The sequence below is a fragment of the Rissa tridactyla genome, chromosome 1, assembly GCF_028500815.1.
Source record: "Rissa tridactyla isolate bRisTri1 chromosome 1, bRisTri1.patW.cur.20221130, whole genome shotgun sequence".
NCBI lineage: Eukaryota > Metazoa > Chordata > Aves > Charadriiformes > Laridae > Rissa > Rissa tridactyla.
In genome coordinates this window covers 168,783,397-168,804,721 of record NC_071466.1, presented here as the reverse complement: position 1 = coordinate 168,804,721, position 21,325 = coordinate 168,783,397, and the positions used below count along the sequence as shown (strand labels likewise).

Here is a 21,325-nt window from a genome sequence, read left to right as displayed (position 1 = left end):
TGACAACACTTGTAGTCCATGCTACCCACAAAAGCATTCCCAGACAAAGGGAATACTATAAGGTGCACCTGCCTGGGGTGAATTATTGTAGGGAATTTTACCTCGAGACCCATGGGTGGAAGTCTCTATGTGGGGCACATTGCCCCGGCAGAGCAGGACAATGCCGGCGAAAGCCGTGCTTCCCACTATTTTATTTGTTTTCTGGCTCTGACAGCAAGAAATCCAGATTAGCTGGCAGCATGAACTCCAACTGCCAAATCACTGTGTACGATATGTGGGCTTTTACAACAAAACATTACCCCAAAATGAGTTAACACATAACATTTCTAAAACAAAGAACAGGAGTTTCTACTGCAATCTGATAGCTGCAACCAGAACCTGTTAACACCAGATGCCCCTTCCTCCTACCAGCGCCTTGCCCCAGAGAATCCCCGTTCATTCCGGTGAAGCCTAATTAGACTTTGGGAGTGAACAAAAGGAATTGTGTTAATTTCTAACCTGAAATCTAGAAAAATTCTTTTCAGTGAGTTTTCCAGCAGAAGTTGTCACTCATTCAGAGGAGCAGCATGAAAATGAAAAACTCAACACAAGAAAGCCTGTAAATTCTTCATGCGCAAGAAAATTACACTGTTTTGGTTCCAAAAAAAGCCAGCATTTGATAGTGTTCATTAAAAGGCGAGTGGTGCAAAATTCACAGGAATAATTTAAACTGATTTTTGAGCCTCAGTCACCTCGGAGTTAATTTTCTATCATTTTTATTTAAACCCCTTAGACATAATGTAGGTTAAAGTTGAGTGAAGAATGTGGGATGCCTTGAATCAATAAAATCCAACAGGATATGTTCATGCTTTAATTTATATTAGAGCTTCCAGCATGAAAAGATGAATCTCCTGGTAAAGCTCGTAACTCGGTCCATGTGAAAGCTTATACTGATGAAAACTCCCATCAGAAATAAACTGATTGACAGATCTCCACCCCCACTCTACGTGCTATTATTAAATCCAAACCTTTTGCCGCGGCCTGTATTTGGGATCGTCCTCCTCTAAAAGAGCACTTTTTTCCCCCCCCTGCTTTGTTACTCCTCCGTACGGGGTTACCTCTATGTCAACACACTTAACTCATGTTAACAGCATTTCCAGGAAAAGCAGTTCTTCTCAAATTCACTTCAAAAAGCCACCCGTAGATGGCAGCATTCGCCATCTTGATCAACTTGAACCTAAGCCTTGCAGCAATTAAGTAAACACAGCTCTCTGATTGTTTTTTACCTTATTTTGAAGTTGTTAAATTAGTGTAAGTGGTAGTGCCCACAACTGCGTAAAAAATTGAAAGATTAAAAAATCCAAATGGGAGAAAGACAGACTTGGGCTTTAGTCCCCTCTACAACAAGTTTTGAAAATAGATAGTGGGTTGAAATAATTGAAATACTAAAAGGACGGCAAGATATTAAAACTGAAATTTGGTAAAAATCCCAGTTCTGTTAAAAAAAAAAAAGAAAACAAGAAAGTATTTCAGACAACTACTAGTGCACAGCATAGGATCCAATAGGGAAAACCAAGTAAATCCATCATATTGTGATTAACGTGAAGAACTGAGTGACATAACAAAGCCACGACAAATAGGGCTGGACAGAAATTCTGCTCTAACACTGGAGTGCTGTGATCCATTTCAGTCTTCATACTCCTCTTGGATCCATAATAAAAATTTCTCCCACAACAAAGAAGAGTAAATAAAGCAAAATTATTATTTCAAAACTTTATGTACAGATCAATACACAGACAAGTAGACAATGAAAAGATTTATTTTTTTTAGGCTTCAGATACGGGAAGTTTCAACCACATTGCTACGAAAAAGAAAGCTGTGCACAAGAGCCATACCATCCATCAATTAATTTTCTGTTTTTAAATTCCATGACTGACAAATGACTGCATCTCAGAACAGCTTTTTTGCGCGTTCTAAAAATTGTGTGTAACAAAATGATTCTCCCAATTCCAGAGATTTAGCAATTTTGCTGTTCTACTTGGTGGTGCAGAACAGAAATTACTGAACTTGATTTAGAAAGTTCATTTTAAGCTAAATTAGTAACAAAGCAGCAGAGCATTTTTATGGCATAGTCAAGCACGCATATCAGCAGTTTGTGGAATCAGTCTCTTCTTTCAGCAACAAGAACATTTCAAAGAAATCAGTAAATTTGTCACTGATCCTGGTTCAAGTCTTTGGCCACAAGCATTGAAGTGACTGGGTGCATAGAGGCTCTATGCTCCAGAAACGTCTTGACAGCCAGATCTCGACACTTATCAAAATTGTAAAGGTCCCTGTAAAAGGAATGAAAAAAAGCACCATTACAAATATCTGTGAAAATCGTACAACGGGGGTTTTCTCAAACTTTTAGTTTTCCCTTGAAAGCCTCACATTAAGGTGCATACTGGGAGACTAAGCTTTCTTCTATTAAAAAAGTCAGCAAGTGGAAAGCAACTCTGAAGATAAGCTTGTTCGCAGTATACAGAAAATTCCAGATTGTATCACTTCAAAGCATAACATAAATACATGTGCAACATCAAGTATTATACATTCCATTAAACTAAAAATGCCAACAGCGTGAGCTCCTACAATTTGGAGATTACTTTTACCTGAACAAGGGTCGAGTAAACTTCATCCTGCCCTGATCTGTTGCCATTTTTAGAGCCAGAGGAATAGCTTCTTCCCACTTGGACTTGATGCAGAGACGCAGCCACCTGGAGGAATAAAAATAAAATAAAAAATTTACACTTCTATTTTCATTTGTGGTGGTTAGTTAGCTTATGATTCTGTTCCCATAAGCGCTCTAGGCAGTGCTATGTCATCACGGGAATGAGATTCTAGCGAAGTTCGACATAAAATATTTAGTGTCTGACTAGGCATGTTACAAGCGGACTTTTCTATAAAATAGGATATTGTTTTTCAAAGTTTCTCCAAAATGGCCTGATCATTTTCTGCAGCTATATATTTCTTTTATATTACAGCAGTGTCCAGTTGCATCACTCAGAATTAGAGATTAATTATATAGCACTTGTCACGTTGGACAAAGTGATTAAAAAACAAAAAACCCAAACAAAACATCAACAGTAACTGGAACGTGCTTGTTTTGTTTTAAAAATAATAAGAAATTGATCTTGTTACAAGAAATAGAAACTATACTGTATGTTAGCTAAGGCAGAATAACCGTTACTATTGCAAGTGTATGCAAATATGTACCAGTAGCAAAATATGTAATACTTCAAGATTAAAGATTACTTACGTCCTCAACGATACCTTTTTTTAAACAAGTGACATATGTAAACACAATGTGTACATACAAAACAGAAGAAATTAGGATGGCACAAGAATCAAGGCATTTAGCTACAAGCATTTCCTACTTGATTAGAAACTTGCTTTGATATTTACTTTTTTTTTTTTTTTTTATGAGATTAAAGCTTTGTGATAGTGAGCATTAAAATGTGATAAAAATGTTTCCAAGTTGTGTTGAAAAAAACATCAGCAAAAGAACTGATTAGCTAAGTCAGAAGATGTGACTAAATTTTTTGAAAGATTTTTCAGGCATGTTTGAGTCAAAGAGAGGTTCACTCTTGCAGTATCCAATACAACTCCCAAAATAATATCAGGCTGTCAGGTTCCTTCGCTAGCATGACAGATGAAAATAAAGCACAGCTAATCCATTGCTCACTTCCAGTTCTTTTACTGGACTAGATTTACCCGATTCTCAAGTAACAGAATACCACTCTGGTAAGCGTGCTTCCACATGCACTGACAGAAAAAAAAACAAACCACAACGACAACAAAAAAAACCCAACCCCAAAACCCTACACCAGTTGTATACAACAGCATGTCTCATGAAGCAGGACAGTTTGTTTCACGAAAGCATTTAGGAAAATGCCCATACTAGAACAAACCTGAATCTTATTTCAGAATTGTGTATAGCATTGAAGTCATATACTTGCTGCATTCGTTTGACATGGGACACTGGAAGAGGAGGCTGAAAAAGGAAATTGCATAGTCAGAATAAACCAGAGGCACACTTTAAATTCAAGAACACTGATGCTACAAAGGAATTAAAAGACAAATATTTGTATTTGTTTCTTTCACCTTCTCATAGTATTAGGGAAGGGGCAAGGAATAAACGTTAACAAATTCCCACATCCAGTACTACCCAATGTACTACTGAAACATTCAAAACTTGAAGCATTTTCATTCCATTTTATTTATAGCGTATTTGCTATAAGATCAAATACAGACAAATTCATAGTTTTTACTTTTCAATCCAAAATACTCTATATGTTGCTCGTTAGCTGAAGAGCCAGACATAATCTGGGAGGCACGGCTGAAGTTTTAGTAACCATGTATGGTGAGAGCAGGTTATTTTAGCAAAACTTAAAAGAAAATTGACAACTTAATTCCCAAGGCACACTTGGGCTTCTGCGCCTGCTTTTGTGATACCAGAATTAAGTTACTCCAGGCATTCATTTACCTCCAGAAGCAACAGTGCCAGGAACTCAATCAACTGATGAGATGACATTTCCTTCAGGTCTGCTGAGCTGAATGAGCCTAAATCACTCTCTTTTGCCTAAAAGAGAACGGTTACTTAAGTTTCTACCAGGTATTTCAAAGTACAATCAGGTGTAATTTTTTGTTTGGACATCCACATTTACTATTGAGCCATTCCACATAAAAGATATCCACTGTCTTTCTGTTAAAGTTAAGTGAAAAATCCCATACTTTTTCTTTAAAAAGTAACATTGAGGAGAAGAAAGTTAAATACAAGTACAGTGAAAAGCCAGAGTTAACAAAAGGAAGGTATGCTGAATTCTCTATTAGTTGTACGAGTCTCATGGTTAAAATTATGAGAAAACTGTATGCTATTAGTTACCTATTATGATTTATGTATTTCAGTTTTTGATGAGAAATGCATACTAGCTCCAGTATAATGTAGGGGAATTATTACTAATACGATACAATCAGTAATGTAGAGATACCTTGGCATTTGTTTTTAAATGAAGCCGTAATATCAGGGTTTCAAAAAGAATACTCTCAGTTTGGTTACTACGTATTTATAACAAAAAGTTGGTGGTGTGCCTTGTTAAAATATGTACAGCACTTCATGTACAGAAGTCATAGTAAATGCACAGACTCTATGATGAAAGGCTAGTGTACGAAATGCAAAATCCCTGGCAGCCATACTAGCACCCTAAATACACTCTCACTCGGCACCGGATAGATTTCAGGAGAGAATGGCTCACTTTATATAAAGAGAGCTAGCTTTTCCAGATACAGACACCTCAGCGTTCTTTAACTACTCACTTGGATCCATCTTTGGCTCAAAGCAACACAAGCATTCGCTAGTGTCATATCATATCTGTCAAAAATTAAAAACAAAGGATCACACTTTGGAAACACAAAAAGCTCCTGTAGTATTTTTATGAGAATGCGTAGAAGTTATTTTCAAATGGTTCCATATCTGTTTGTTATAGACTCCAACTCGAGCTCGCACCACAATTTACAAAAGATTGATTAGAATCATACGTATTTTAGTTTTAGTTAGAAGCACTTAGTGCACAGGTGACACTATCCCTTGATCTCATACACTCCTAAAATGATTAATACTTTTGAGCGTATATGCTCGTACATATATTACGGCTTATAGCCGAAAACAGAATACTGTTGCAACAAACTGTCAGAAAAAAGAATCTTTCCTAGCAACTTTCAAAGCAACATGAATTTCCACCATAATAAAAAAATGAAAATATGAACAGCAACATTTTTTCCTGCTATATATACACATATATTAATTTCTACATCGTACAGGACATTTTCTAATAGAACATTTGTGGGAAGACTTTCACCATGTTTACAAACTGCTTTACGACTTTGGAAAATCATGTGCAATCTGAAGAAGGAAAGGATGAACTATAAAAGAATGCAGCTTACGTCGGCATCACTGGTGGCATTCCTGGAGCATGAAACCATGAGTTCCAATCAACTTTATCAAGAATGTCTACCTACAAAGCAACACAAATTCATATTCAATTTTACATGTTATTTTTAGTGAAAAGTATACTCTACAAAAACTAGTTTCAATCTTTTTTTTTTTTTTTAACATCCCTCCAGTTACCCTGGAGAATCCTATACAGACTACTTCAAAACAAAATATTCCCTTCTAGGGAAAAAATAAAAGCATGATAATGCAAAATCATCTTAAGTTTCACATAATCAGAAGGTTTCAAGCAATTAGTTTTAAATACTACCCAACCTTATCCTTGAAGTAGGAGTACAAGAACTTCTTCCAGTCCTCTGTTACTATGCTTTTATACGCAAACTGCTGAATGTAAGCCTTCAAGAAGCCAATGAAGACATCTAACAGTTAAAAAACAAAATGTTTTAGTGCTTGAAATTAAAATGGGAAATAATCATATATAAAGACTGACTAACACTTACCTGGTCCTCCAAGAAGTTGTTCAAGGTAAAAAAGCAAAGCAAAGCCTTTCTCATACGGAACAGATGAATAGGCAGCATCAGGATCTACATCCCTCAGATCAGGGACAAGGTTAGTTACAGGATTTTTCTCTCCAAAAGTATTTATCTGTGACAAAGATACAAGAAAATATATTCATCTAGGAAAACTCGCACTCTTGCAAATCACTACCAACCCTATTTATAAAGGTATAATCCATCCAAAACTAAGATGGGCTCATTTCAAAGTATTCTTTCTCATTCTTTTTCCTGAAATTCTGAATCTGCACAAAACAGTTTACTGAACTTTTTTCTTGTTGTATCAGTATCTGATCGCGTATCAAACAGAAAGATGTTAGGATCAATCACTCTGTGCTCCAGCTGTCTCAAAGCAGTTTATTACTGTCATGTCTGTCATTACCACAAGCACCTAATAAACTATCTATATTTATCCCTTTATTAACAAACTATTCAAACTACTTAATTTAAATGGGTGATATAAAGAGTAAAATACAATGAGGAAATATTTATAGTAAGCCAGGAAAACTGCATCACCAAATGAATGAGAGGGCTGGGAATATTACAGGCTGGAAATCCAAAAACTGAAGTTTAACCATGTTACCTAAACACAAAACTAAACAACTTTCCTACACAGTAACAGATTATGAATATGCCCAATTATAACGTAGTACACAGGAAAACAAGAAATCAATTACTTGCATGAGGCACTGGAAATTCTGATGGTCATGCCTGCAGATAATTCTGACAAGCTTTCAGTTGCTTACCAGTATGCTAACAGGTAATACTGAAATTTAGCCATACCCAGAACAACCAAGAAAGTCTGAAGAGATGTTCATCCTTACAAAACATCTTAAAACAGTTCAAAAAGCTTTATCTAGTCTGAGTATAATAAGCTATTACCTTGGGAATCAAAGTTGTTCATCCTCTAATAAAAAAGCGTTAGCAAAGCTGACTAGACAAGCCTTATTTGTGGGAAACACGTAACACCAGCTTTTTTTTATTTAGGTATATGCTTAAACATAAAGTTAACTTTAAAAATATTTACCGTATTCTGCAGTTCTCTCCAACCTCCTAGGGCTTTAAAGTGCCTGAACTGCTCACCAAACAACCGACCACCAATCCTGCGTTCCAGGTATACAGTATGTCCCTCATTCAGCCTGGAAATACATTGATAAAGTCAGCACTGGTAAGGTGGCAAAATGAATTTAGTTGGTCTCTACAGATTAAGTTAAAAATATGATTTGCATTGCATTGAACATCACACCTACCAAAAATGCTCCCACGTTTTGTTTGTTACCAAGTTTCCTGTCCAGCTGTGAGATATTTCATGAGCAATAACCTAAAATACAGAAAACAACGACAGAACTCCCGTTTAGACGACTCTGGAAAATTAACATCAAATCCCAACAGAAAGAAAAAAAAACTCTAATGGGATCTCATTTACTGTGCTACATTCCCAAAGCCAGTTAGCATTGACAGCTCCGTAAATCTATCCATACAAATATTTAAAGGACTAACATTATCCTGCTGAACCCTCTCAGGAATAATTTTGAGTGTCCAGCCTGCAAGTCACAGAGATGCCCTGATAAACAAAAATAATTCCTCTGGTAGCACAATGCAGGTACTTGTTTATGAAATCACATTTCAGAATAGTGAACCCATGCCCAGTGACGGACTAATACTACTTTCCCACCTAAGCAACTTCTGCAGCGCTGAGATGTTCTAAAACATCAAATAGGAGGAAAACAGTCACCCCTAGAAGGATAATGATGCATGATATATCAAAAAGTGTCCATGTCAAATATTTCAGTATTCTTCGGATAAGACAATCATATTATTTTTCTTGAAGCAGTATATCAGTCTAGTAGAAAGACACATGAGATAAAACAGCGTCCAGAGTACTCAATTTTCCAGAAAAAAACCAGAATTTACTCAAATCGTACTTGTGATTTTCACTTTAAAAGAAAACTGTACATAATATGAGTTCTAGTGCACAGGCAGACATATAGAGAAAGAAGTTCCCTACAAACAATTTTGATGAGATTAATTCAGTTGTAGTTTTTAAACATATCTATACACGGGACAGGAAGAGAGCCACTGAGCAGCTAACTCCAAGTCAGGCCCCTATGCATACAGACAGCCGTATTATTTTCATCTGTTCATTATACAAAATAGATATGTCTCCCATTTTCTAGACTTTACTTAGAACTAAAACTCACTTTGTAAGACTCCCTGAGTTACTGCCTTAACTTTAATTCCTCCAATGAAAAAGAGACCAAGTTTTCAGGTATTTATTACAAAGGAAGTTAAGATACAACTTCAAGTTGCGTTCTACTTGAAGACATGAACTTATTTTGCACTTACATTTGATAGAGATCGATCACCTGCCTAAAAAAAAAAAAAAAAAAAAAGACAAGGCAGTTGTCAGTTCAAGTAGACCTCAAAATACACCACTTAATGTTTCATGTATGATCCCTGACTCCAAAGGAGGCAGGAATATTTACAGTTCTTTTTAGGGGGAAGATTAATCCAATTTGTGGATTAATATCCATCACTTGATGGAAATGCAAGCCCTAAGGAAAAACTGACTTTTATCAGTTTTAGACTTACCAGTAGTGTTGGAGTTACAAAAGTAAGACAAGGATTCTCCATACCACCGTAAGGAAAAGAAGGTGGTAACACTAACAAATCATATTGTCCCCATACATAGGGTCCTGCTAAGTCTTCTGCTGTTTTCAGCATAGCTTCAGCCTGGAACAAGAATTCACATTAGTTTCTAACATGACTTCTGACTGCAAACACTGAACACGTAATAAGCTATGGATCCCTTTCTCTTTCACCTTGGCAAGTCCCACAAGCAAAATGAGTACAAGACTGTATCAATATTTATTTTCAGTAGTAGTTTTGTGTTGCAATAGAACAGCAGCATTTTTTGGGGTGTGAAGCAAAGAAAGGAGAGCTACAGATGAACAAAACACTGAACTACAGTCTGTTCCTTTTCCAGTATTATGTGAAAGTTTACAAAACATTTTTTTTTTATAATTACCCACCTCAGCAAATTCATAGGCCGATTTATCCACTAGCTCCTTTTCAGCCCACACCAGTGTCCTTGGGCCAATCTTTCTGTTGAAAGTAAAAATGCCACTAAGACACTATGAACTGGAAATAACTCTATGGGAAACTAATACAGAAAGCATATGTTTAACTGTGCTCATGAGTAACTCATGTTGCTGAAGAAACTCAATAGAGAGTCTTTGTCTCTATTTCTGCTCCACTGCTAAAGTAAAGCTTTACAAACCAAACCACAAACATCCACTGTTTGGGAAAAATAACTAGGAAACACATTTATAGATTTTAAAATGCTGTAAAGCATATATAAAAGCATGATTATGGCCTAGATTAACACGTCTTTGTGCAGATGAGCAATGACGCCAAAGCTACAATTTTCTGCATTTTGTACATGATGAGGCTTATCTGTTACCTGAGGAAAGAGATACTATTCTCTGAGCTGTAAAAACCCCTTAGTGGTTCAAATCAATTCCAAACTCTTCAAGGTATTTCTTTACCTTACAGCAAAAGCATATTCTATAGAAAAAATGATGCAAGAGTGAATCAAGATGCATGCAGTTTGATACATCAAAGTTCTAGAAACATTTTAAAACTACAAACAAGACCAAGAAACAAAAAAGATAACTCTAAAGATTTATTATGATTATTAATATTTCTGCTTTGTGCAGATTCACTCACCTGCTTTCTAATGCTCCAACCACTAAAGCAATCAAGTAGCAAGGTATGGGAACCTAGTGGAGAACATGAGAAAAAAAGAAATTTGTAATGTGAGCTATCAACACAACTGATTCAAAGAAAAACAAAGGTACATAAATAAAGAAGTGTGGACATTTTCTCCATAGTTTCCTGCCTTATGTTATAATAAAGAGATTGCTTTTTCCTCCCCAAATTATATTCCTTTATCTGCAAGTCCTTGTTTCACAGCTGTTTTGTACAAAGGCCACAAAATTTTAAGTATCATCTGTTTGAAAAAAATCTGCATGCATAAGAGCATACAAAAATGCCACTGGTTTGAATACTGTTCAAAAGAAAGTCAGTTTTACCATGGAAGTCAGTTTTACCTTACGGAAGAAGTTAAGAGATACTGCTCAGATAAAGGGCAGCTGTATCACACAGAAAGATGCATGAAGAGCTTTTATGAATTCAAGTAAACAAGAACATTTATGGATACAAAAGATATTCAATTTCCTTGTTTGGAATTAAAATAAATTCTAAACATTTGTTATTTTAAGAAAAAAAAATCTCAAAGCTACAGTATCTATAGAGAAATGCTTTCTCCCAGTGCTCTGGAAACAAGAGGGTAACACAGCCGTCCCTGTAAAAATTCTATTTGATCTGACTAAACAACATTAAATAAGCAAGATTTTAAATCATAATTACTTGGAGAAAAGATTTCAGAAAATTTTATTCCAGCAGTATCCCCAAACCATTTTAATAGCATTTATTAGAATACCCATATCATCACTTGTGTTTTAATTTTATATATTAACCCACAGAATATATTCTTTAAAAGGTTTAAGTGTTATAGACAAGTTATTAGAAGACTGTTAATATATCCCCACATTTTAGTGCCCAATTTGCTAACCTGAAATTTTGAAGTTACTTCAAATCTCAATGGCTGTTGGGTTATAAATTCGTTTTTACAGAGGCTGATCTCCACTAAACTTCTTACCAGCCTGGCCATGCAGGAGCAAAAAAAGTAGTTTTAGGTAAGCTCAGCACACAAAAATATCCAAGAGTTTGATGCATTTGCCTTTGTCATCTAAGCAAAAACACGCCTTTTCTAACAAATCAGTCTCATAGTTTTGTAGATGAGATGATATGTATGTCTTCTTTAATACATTTGTCTTTTTTCATTTATATATTTTGTGTTCAATGCATTTGACTTTTTTATTTAATGAAACGCATACCTTTTCTAACAAATTAATCTAATGGCTTTCTATATTAGAAAGTGTAGTATAATTTCAATTAGACTAAATGTTATTCCTTGTACAGGTCCACCAAACTTATCAACAGTGTATTTCTAGATAACATACAGCTCTGGATAATACACAACATAGAAGCCTTATGCATTAGACGGAGAGTGGCAAATGTTTTCGGCTCCACAGAGAAGGCAGAACACTACATAAGGAAGAGCCCACAGATAAGGTAACAACTTTTTCCCTCTCTCTCTCCCCTCTTGCCACTCAGGTTTCACATGGCAGCCAAATCAACCCAACAGCTACTGCAGTTCAGAGTAGGTTCCCCTCCTCTATTCCAGTCACTCAATTCCATCCCTCCCTTGCAGTCATTCAGTCCCTCAGCAGCCTAGATCAGCTTACTAAAACAATTTCTTTTCTAAGCTTATATTAATTTTATCTGCTTGTTCGGCAAAATGAACTAGGCTCACCAAGAGATCCCCTAAACATCAAAACTGTAACCCAAAAAGCTGAGAGAACAAAAACACCAGAAGAGTAAATTGAGACTGCCACTTCAGGAGCAGTGGAATCATTAAACTAGCTGCACCACTTAATAAAACTTCATCTTGAGAACAGTAATCTTTAATTAGCTGGAAATACTTTCCATAAAAGCCAAAGTTTTCACCTTTAAGAAAAAAAATATCTCTATTGTCAGAATTTGCCTAACTTCAAGTTAAAAATTGGTTCCAATGCTCAGCCTCACTGCTAAGATCTTGGTAAACTGAAAATTTGCAGGACCTGTTTTCCACAACTCCCATGTTATTCAAGTCCCTGCATTACTTCCCAAGAATCAGTGCAGACAGAAGGGGTTTTGACAGTACTAGTTTTGAGTATACTAAATATTTTTAAAACTCTTAATTTGGCTTTTCTGACAAAACAACCAGTAAACATCAACCACCTGGTTGACTTTTCAGAGTTGGAGATTTGTAATACCTCGTATTTCTACAGTGAGAAAGAGACATCATAGGTCACATGATTTATCAATGACATCAAAACCATATCTGAAGTGATTGTGAACTGCATGAGTTAGGAATAAGACCTCAGGCGTGTGTTTACTAGCCTAGAGCACTTACGTCCTGACTGAAAAGGTATATCTTCCGACTGCTGTCCTCCGGGTCAGGCATCTCTCCATCGCGATTAGCGCTCATTAGAGCCACCAACTCTTTAGGAACAGATATCTGAAAGGTTACCCAACTATGAGGAACTCAATTGTCACACAGGATTATACAATATACTAGAAGCAGCGATAGCAAGAGAGGTAGCCCAGATTTGTTCTGTTGTTAAGTCCCCTCTGTCAAGGAGAATACAAGGCATACAGAAAATTTTGTTTTAAAGGCTGGTGATATTTAATTAACTAGGATTACCTCCGACAGAAGTTAAAAGTTTCACATTCTTCACACTACTGAATTGTAATATCACATTTCACTTTCTACTTCCTTAAAACAATCGGACTATTTATGCCAGAACTGCAAAGATCCCCTAACTATGTACCAGAATACATTACTTCTTAAGGCATATATGAGAGTAATTTCAAGGATTTTTACTTCACAGCACTCTTTGTTGTCTTACTGTCAGCTTTTACTGATTTAAGAACATGTTTCTTTTCTACTACAGCACCTTTTTTTGGTCTTTTTTGCTTTTGGAAATAAAGATACACATGAATGAAAAGAGAGATGAAATATATTAAAAAAAAAAATAATTATAAGACTAGAGTGCCAAAGGGAAGACAAGCAATCTTTTGACTCTTACATTAAGCTAAAAGTCAATATTCCCTGGTTTTATTTTAGGCCACATGCCAGCAGCTACAAAAAAAAATAAAATTCACTCATGGTAGTAGTTGTCTTTAGTTAGACACACATGACTTGGGTTCATCTACCTCTGCATAGTAGGTTAGTTTCACAGCAGGTGTGTCTTGGCACGGAAAGATGGCTCTGCAGTGGGTAGCCTGGAGAGGGATTAAAAAAGCAAAAACAAATTAAACCAACAATCTTTCTAATGCAGAGGAGTAGAAATAAATCAAACTAATATATTACATTGGAAATCTATACAGCTCCTCCAGAGAGTTCATTATCTACAAACCAATACTTCCTATCACTTATAGCTTATCGTAGTTTTCATAGTTAAGGGTTTTCTAAAAGAAATAATGGTAGGTAAGGCAGATCAATAGCCACATATATGGATTGCAAAGGACTGCATATTGTTCAACAAGAATACTGGAGAGGGTAAAGCGGCTCTGGAATTATTAAATTGCAAACATATAATAAAACCTCAGCAATGTCCTGACTTATTAAGTGTTTTCATTTAGAACCTTTGACACACACAATTAGAAGTTATGGGCTACTGTACTTTCCCCTCCTAACCTTCCTCTCCAGCTCTTTGGAAACCAGGGGCAATTACAGTGGCATGTAAACAACAAGTTTAAATAAAAAAAACCAATCCACTCAACCTGACACTGGCTGAAGAGAAACGGGTGTTTCTTTCCAGAAGTTTGCTCTGGAGTAAACCATTGGAGAGCTGAAGACTTTGGAGAGCTTTCAAAAGAGATTTCAACAACTGCTTCTTGTCCCCTGTGTAATAAAGAATATAGTCAGACTGTTTTGACGTAACTCCTCATCACTACTGAAATTCCTCTACAAAGATTTATGGAAAATAGCAGTACTGTCTCAAAAGCATTAAAAAGAAAAACAAGTAGCCTATCAAAAACAACTTTTCCCTTTCGATTATGATAGTAAAAATTAGTTGGGTTTATTTAAATTTCAATGTCCCAAGACACTTCCATTACTGTTTTTACTAACCAGAAACTTTGCCTTTTCTCTCTTCAAGGAGAACACGGACTTTTTCTTTAAATTATTTGGACTGGCTACATACACACAGTTTTGTCACAGCTACCTAACATTGTACATATAAGTATAAAAACCCCACTGCAATAAGCAAACAAAAAAGTGTATAAAGCTTATATAAGAACATGCATGCTTTAATAACATAGGATTTGTGTATTCTGTAAATAAAAATTTAGATTTTGCAGCTGATGTTATGTTCTGTAAGTACGATCCTTAATCAGAAAATAAAACAATACTGAAAACAGTAATTTACTGGAAAACTCTATTGGCAGTAGGGTTAACAAGAAAAATAAAAAGCGTTCAAATTTTGTTCAGGGTTTCAGAACTGGTGTACACTAAAAACTAACAGTTCTGTGCAAGACAGGTACCAGCTTGCTAAAACACACATAAGCCTGACACATTCACACTCTTATTTTTCAAAAACATAACCATCACTGACACCAAAAGCACACAGAAGTACTCGCTTCTGTTACCACAAAGTTCCAGGTAATACACGCAACTTTATAGAATTAACAATGTAACGATAAATCAGAACAAACTTCGGGTAATCAGAGGAGTTGGGCACTAGATAAGCTGACTTGGTATACATATCTGGTTATCTGGTTTATAACCACTATTCCAAAGTACATATTTGACAAGAAAAGAGAAAATAATTTGTATTACCACAAGACACATCGCTTACTGAAAGTCGGACTTTCAGTTGCAACTCCTACCCTTTCCTATAACTGTTTTATTGTATATTTACGTGGGGGACTACACCTCAGACAAGATTATAAATTCTTATGACCACGACTCATAACTCCCCCGGGTAGCTTTTTTTCTTACGGGAAATCTAGCAATAAAAAAAAGCTGGAAGTCAAACAAAAGAAACAGACACAAGTTTTTGCTGTGGCCTGTTTGTTCAAGTACTTAATTTGTTCAATTTCATGTCACATCATAAGCATTTCCCCAGAAGGGACAGCTGTTGTATGACATTCCTTTCTCTTCCACATTATGTGTGTTTCTAAATTGCACTAATTCGGAGAACAACAACAACAAAAAATTAGAAACCAGACATGAGTCTGTAGAGGTAGTAACCAGTTTTGAAAATAAAACAGTAAGAAGCAACTTAGTATAAAATTTTATTCAAACAAGCAAACCTCCTTATACAATCTCAGCTTTCAGCTTTGCACGTGAGATACCACAGAGTTATAACATACAAAGCAAACTGCCAAAAAGCATATTGCAATCTGGCAGCAACTTTTTAATTTGTGCAACTTAAGAGGTAGATTATGGTTAGTTCATTCTCCATCACACTGTCAAAACTCAAGTTCCATTTTTTAGGGACCTGGGCCTAGCATAGTCAACACCATATAACTTTTATTATTTGAAAACATGTTTCTATCTAATCATAGCGGTAACCTGCAGTTCTACAGAAATGCAAGATCAGCCCTTGTATAAAAGAAAAGCAAACAGGGTTTGTAACTCCACATGCGCCACACTGTAGCAATTCTGAACATGATAAAATTCAGGTAGTTGAAGCAGAAAGAATATTATTCATAAGAAGCACTGGAAAAATTGTGATACATTACACGTCATTTTGCTACTTACTTTAGCAAATAATTTTGTACATCATATAAGACCCAGGGACAGGTACAAAGACTCTCAAAGTTTTGGCTGTCTAATGAAAACCAAATATTCAAAAAACCAATTCCCTACATGATCACACCAAATAAATGCAACACCCTAATTTATAAGTCCCTCTGCAAGCTTTACGCAATGACCCTACAGGCAGACAAGCACCTTATACAGTGCATTTCGGAAATCACTGAAAGGAACAGGCAGAAGTGTGTACCTTCTTAGTTCAAAAGGAAATGTGATTTCCAGGGGAGCTCCCTTGAAACTGTGCTTTTCTCCAAAAACAAATTTTGCATCCTGCCCATTTACGGTCACTTTAAATACCTGTACGTCTCTTGTATCCAAGACCTGTAACGAAGCAAATATTACATACTTGTTAAATAGTATAATAATTAACATAGCCCTCATCAAATCTGAAGCGCAAGTCTCTCTGAAGGAAATGGTATTTACTAAGTAAAACCAGAAAAATTAACTATCTCGAGTACACAGAATGAGCATTTTAAGAGAGCAGCACCGAACTTACAAAACTGGAGAGGGAAGAGGAAGAAAACCAATTTCTGACCATCAAAGTGGAAACGGCAGTTTACGAAGTAAACTACAAAGGTAAAAGACTTCACAGCACTGCAATGAAATGAGGAGAACTGTAGAAAAGCCCCTGCAAAGGCTTCCATCCTGGAACTAGCCACTATGAATCAAGACTTTCATGCAACAGAAGATGAATTAAATAACGCTGCATTCCCATATGCAGCCTAAGTGAAGTTTTACTCTTTATTATTAACAGGATGGATTTTTTTTTCTCGAAAAAATAAACGCCAATCACAAAAGGATTTATAGGGCCAACGTGAAAAAAAAAAACAACCACAAACCCCAAATGTCACTTTACGTATAAAGGAACACTAAAGAGGTTTATACATTTCTTTGCACAGCTAACCGAGAAAGCAGCTGGCATAATAAAACACACAGGTGAAAAAGACATAAACGTAGTTTTCCAACGCTTTATCCCCATCTTTTCGGCAACCGGCTCTTCGCCATTTTAACGGGAAAAGACACGTTTCGACCCTTCCCTTGCACAACGCCCCGGCTCTGGGGACGAAAAGCAGCAACCCTGGGCTGTCCAGCGGCAGCCAGGCGCTGCTCGCCCGCGGTCGGCGAGCCCGCCCAGCGCCGAGGCTCCAGACGAGGAGGCGCCGGAGGAGCCCGAGGGCCAAGTGGCCGCCGACGGCGGCAGGGAAGGACGGAGGGACCGGATTGACGGCCGAGGGGAAGGAGAGAGCTGAGGGGAAGCGGCGCCGAGGCCGGAGGAGACGGGGCGCCGCCGGGCAGGGCCGCCGTCCCCCTCAGAGGGGACTCCGGGGCTCTCCCCTCACAAGCCGCGGTCGCCCCTCCGCACCCACACGCCCCCACCACCGCCGCCCTCGCCGTTACCAGGCAACGCAGCGCCTCGCGCTCGGCGCGCGCGGTGAAGGCCGCCGTGCCTCGCAGCGCCCGCGCGCCGAAGTCCGCGCGGCAGCGCAGGTAGAGGTGCCGCGTGCGGCAGCAGGCAGGGGAAGCGAAGGAGCACGGGTCCGCCATAGCTCGCGCGCCACCAGCCGTCTGCCGCGCGGCGGCGGACAGCGCCGCGGACGGCCCGCCCACCGCGGGCGGGAGGTGGGAGGGTGAGCCCGCGCGCCGGCCGCTGGGAGGCGTAGTTCCGTCCTCCGCAGGGAGGGGGAGGACAGCGCGGAGTGGGAACTACAACGCCCGTGAAGCATTGCGGGGAGGAGGCGGTGCCAGGCGCGCCGAGCAGCGTGATTGGCTGCCGGGGGCAGGGGCAGGCGCGCCTCCGGGATGCCAGCATGTGGAAAGCATGTCATGCCTGCGCGGACAGTATTTATTGTACAGTTCCTCGTTAGTATAGTGGTAAGTATCCCCGCCTGTCACGCGGGAGACCGGGGTTCGATTCCCCGACGGGGAGGTACAAATTCTTTTTCGTCCCCTTCCTGATAGGGCCTCCACCCCAAGGGCAAAAAGCAATTTCTCTGCGAAATCAAAGCTGCTGCCAGACCGCCCTTGGAAGAGTTCTGCGACGTTAGAGCAGGAAGAGGGGAAGAAGAACGTAGGCCGAGGCCTCTCTGCCTACCCGCTTCAGGCCCGAGGCAGCCTGTGGGGCTGCGGGGTTAAGCAAGCCCAGCTGCTTAACTGAGAGAGTGGGGAAAGTGTTTTCATATTTAAATAGCTAAAACAGCTGAACAAAGGGGGTTAATCAAGCCTTTCAAAAACGTTCGCCTGCTTTCTTAAACCAAGATGAACTCCCCCAGCCTCACCAAAGCCTGAGGCAGAAGCAATGGGCAGAGGGGACAGGTCACACGGAGGCGGCAGAAGAGGGACCGTGGAGTCCCAAAGGAAGTCCCGTAGCCTGCGGCAATGCAGCCCCTTCTTTTAATCCTCAGAACGAGAACTTCAGAGAGCCGGAAGCCCAAAGCCCCTGCTGGACCCCGTCCCAAGCCTGTGCTTCCAGCCAGCGGGCCCGTACCATCGGCTGCACCAGCCAACAGTGCATTGCAAAACAGCTGCGGGACTCCAACATCCCTCCTTACATTTACTTAGTATCATCGGAAACACTTTTTTAGGCCCTCCCCCCCCTTTTTTTTTTAAATCCTTCTGCCAAAAAGGCATCCTTTATTTATTTATTTATTTAATTAATTAATTAGCATTTCAGCACAAGGATACGAAAAGAGATCTCCTCCCTTCTGCGGGAGGTCAGCAGGTGCCGAGCAGTCAATGTGATCGCCCAAATAAATATCTCTGAGTCAGGAAAGAGCGCATCAGGAAAGAGCCCATCAGATGTAAAAAGGGTGAGGAATTAGGACCCGAGACCCACGGCCAAGGCGCCCGGCCGTCTGTGTGTGCCTGGTGTCCAGCGCCTCGGGAGGGCTGGAGGGCTCCGCTCTGGCCCCAGCTTTGTGCGCTCAGTTTCGATAAGATGAATTTGACGCCCTGACCTGGGTATTGAAAACAAATTGTTCTGTGCCACGAGTTGCCTCGCATCAAGCACTCAAATGAGGACATACACAAGAAAAATTACCTCTGTGTAGTAAGAGCTAAGATACAATTTGATGGCAGAGTTTGGCAACAAAGGGCAATTGCTCTTGAGAAAACACTGCCGGAAGCCATGGACATGTAATGCTGAATGCAGAACCTACCCTTTGTCACCTTTAGAAATCAGTTCCCAAAACAGCGTATCTTCAGCCCATGTGCACACAGCCACGGGAGCAGGGCACCAGGAGCTGCGGGGAGCTGCAGGCACAGGAGGGATGCAAGGCTTGAGGTACAGCGCAAGAGCAAGAGGTGATTTCCATGAGCTCACCAGCTGGTGGCAAAGCCCATAGGCCTCTGGAGAGCATCCCACTGCCCCAGCTGTCCCATCTGGATGTGACTCTGAGATGGGAATGTGACAGAACATGAAGAAGAGGGGATGTGCCATGGAGCATCGTCTACAGTGACACTCTGGAGCTTTGTATAAACCAGATGGACTAGAGCCACATGCAGACAACCCAGATGAACCCAGATGTGAGAGGAAGGGACTTTCAGTAGGTCTATTGCTGCGTGTGTTATAGAAAAAAGAAAAAAATGACCCCAACATTTTTCCTTTTGCAATTTCTGAATTTCCTCCCAGGCCCACTTCCCTTTCTCAAAATCCACATATATATGTCAACAGAAACACAAAGAAACTGATTTTGTTTAGTAGGCACTTTATTTCCAAAAAGAGGATGGACCATAAAATAAGTTGTAAGAACCATTTAGTAGCTCATACATGTTGGCATCCAGTCAGGCAATTTCAGCTGTCATAAAACAATAAAAGATTAGAAAAGCAAATTCATTCAAAACAGAAATATGCTGACAGTGCTTTTCAGGCATAAAAAAAGAGTCTTGCAAGCAACTCCATACCTGCTTAGTCAGCAGTCCTGTTTTCAGATTAAACTTCCACAGTGCACAAGCAAGCTACCCAAGAGGCAAAGTTTTGCTATCAACGTGTAGCTTCTAGGATCCCGGGAAGTCACCCTCATTTGTGCGTGGGCAAAGGTAAAAGGAAGAGGAAAAAGGAGCTTAGGGCATTGAGGGGTTTACAAAGTCAGTCCTTCTCCACCTGTGGGGCACTTTGTTCTTGCCTAAGTCTCCCCCAGGTCAACTCAACTTCTTTCCCCTCTCCTGCAGTACCAAATCCTTCCCATGCACACCCATGATGCTGTTGCACCCCACCTGGCAGCGTGGAGCCAGCACCACAAGAATGACAATTCCGGCAAGCCCAGCCATAGTTGCCCACACCGCCTCGGACCTCCATGAGAATGCTGGTGTGGTCCAGGCCAGCTTCCCCACAGGCAAAGTCCACAGGAGGCCCAAGGCAATGGAGCGCTGGCAGGAAGCCTCCTGCAGTGTTTGCAGAAGGAAAGTTTGAATGAAGGCCTGCACTAATGAAATCTGGAGGAGCAAACACTGCCGTATTGCTAGTAGAAATCTTGCCCTGATTTCTTCTTCAAATGCCTACTGAATTATCCACGTACAGCTTTCATCCGCATCTCTTCTGAGGCTTCTAGTCATCCCACTCGGCTTGCCCGTCACGTGTGGGTTTTATTATCCTCACCTTATCAAAAGCTCAAGGAAAGCCGATATCAGCCTTATGGCTGGGAGAGAAAGCTGTGACCAAACCAGCAAGATGAGAGCAGGCTGGAAAGTAAACTACAGCTTGCAGCCTTGCTGATCACACAGTGTGGTAGCAAAGCAGCGCTGAGGGGAGGTCTGGGCTGGAGGCTCAGCATGAGCATGTTAACAGCATCTTGCTAAAGCATCTTGTTTAAGCGTGTTCAAGCCCTGGGTATGGTGTAACTCTGCGTATCCAGTCCCCTGTGCTGTGTCCATATGTGTATTTAACCAAGCGTGTTTTATGTATGCTTAACTCTGCCAAATGTTTTAATTAACCTTTGTCAAGAAGATTTTTGGAAGGCAAAAGATTTCTTTCCAAAACGTTGGAAACTGCTTTATGTCATTTTTAATGGCGAAACACAAACTTATGAGGACGGAGAATCTTGGAAGATTTATGCTGGTTACTCTAAGGAGAAGAGGAGAGGATCCCCTTCTTAAACCTAATAACTATAGCAATAAATTCATGTTTTAAGCCCAGTTAAAAAGAAGTGCTTGGCAATTGTTCTAGGCAGTCCCAAGGGGGGAACTTAAACAGAACCATCTACGGAAAATATGCTACTTGTGTTCTCACTGAGAAGGAAACTAATCAATAAATACGGAGATCAGGTACAGCAGAGTAAAAATTGTCGCTATAAGTGCTCAGCAAGGGCTAATAGCAGG

At 39.5% G+C, this 21,325-nt stretch overlaps 1 protein-coding gene and 1 non-coding gene across 2 annotated transcripts; one reads left to right on the top strand and one right to left on the bottom strand.

The window, feature by feature from the left end:
- Positions 1–1,780: 1,780 nt before the first annotated feature.
- LTA4H (leukotriene A4 hydrolase) lies at positions 1,781–17,611 on the bottom strand. Its single transcript, XM_054183220.1, has 19 exons — positions 17,411–17,611; positions 16,203–16,333; positions 13,975–14,095; positions 13,405–13,473; positions 12,602–12,706; positions 10,249–10,301; positions 9,552–9,624; positions 9,112–9,252; positions 8,866–8,889; positions 7,770–7,840; positions 7,547–7,658; positions 6,466–6,610; positions 6,281–6,384; positions 5,959–6,029; positions 5,332–5,386; positions 4,502–4,597; positions 3,927–4,009; positions 2,628–2,732; positions 1,781–2,312 (listed from the first exon to the last, which is right to left on the bottom strand). Exons 1-19 carry the CDS (start codon positions 17,555–17,557, stop codon positions 2,192–2,194), a joined length of 1,827 nt encoding a protein of 608 aa, XP_054039195.1. The 5' UTR covers positions 17,558–17,611; the 3' UTR covers positions 1,781–2,191.
- Positions 17,612–17,867: 256 nt separating this feature from the next.
- On the top strand, positions 17,868–17,939 carry TRNAD-GUC (transfer RNA aspartic acid (anticodon GUC)). Its single transcript has one exon. It is a non-coding gene; the product is annotated as a tRNA-Asp (tRNA).
- The last annotated feature ends 3,386 nt before the right edge of the window (positions 17,940–21,325 follow it).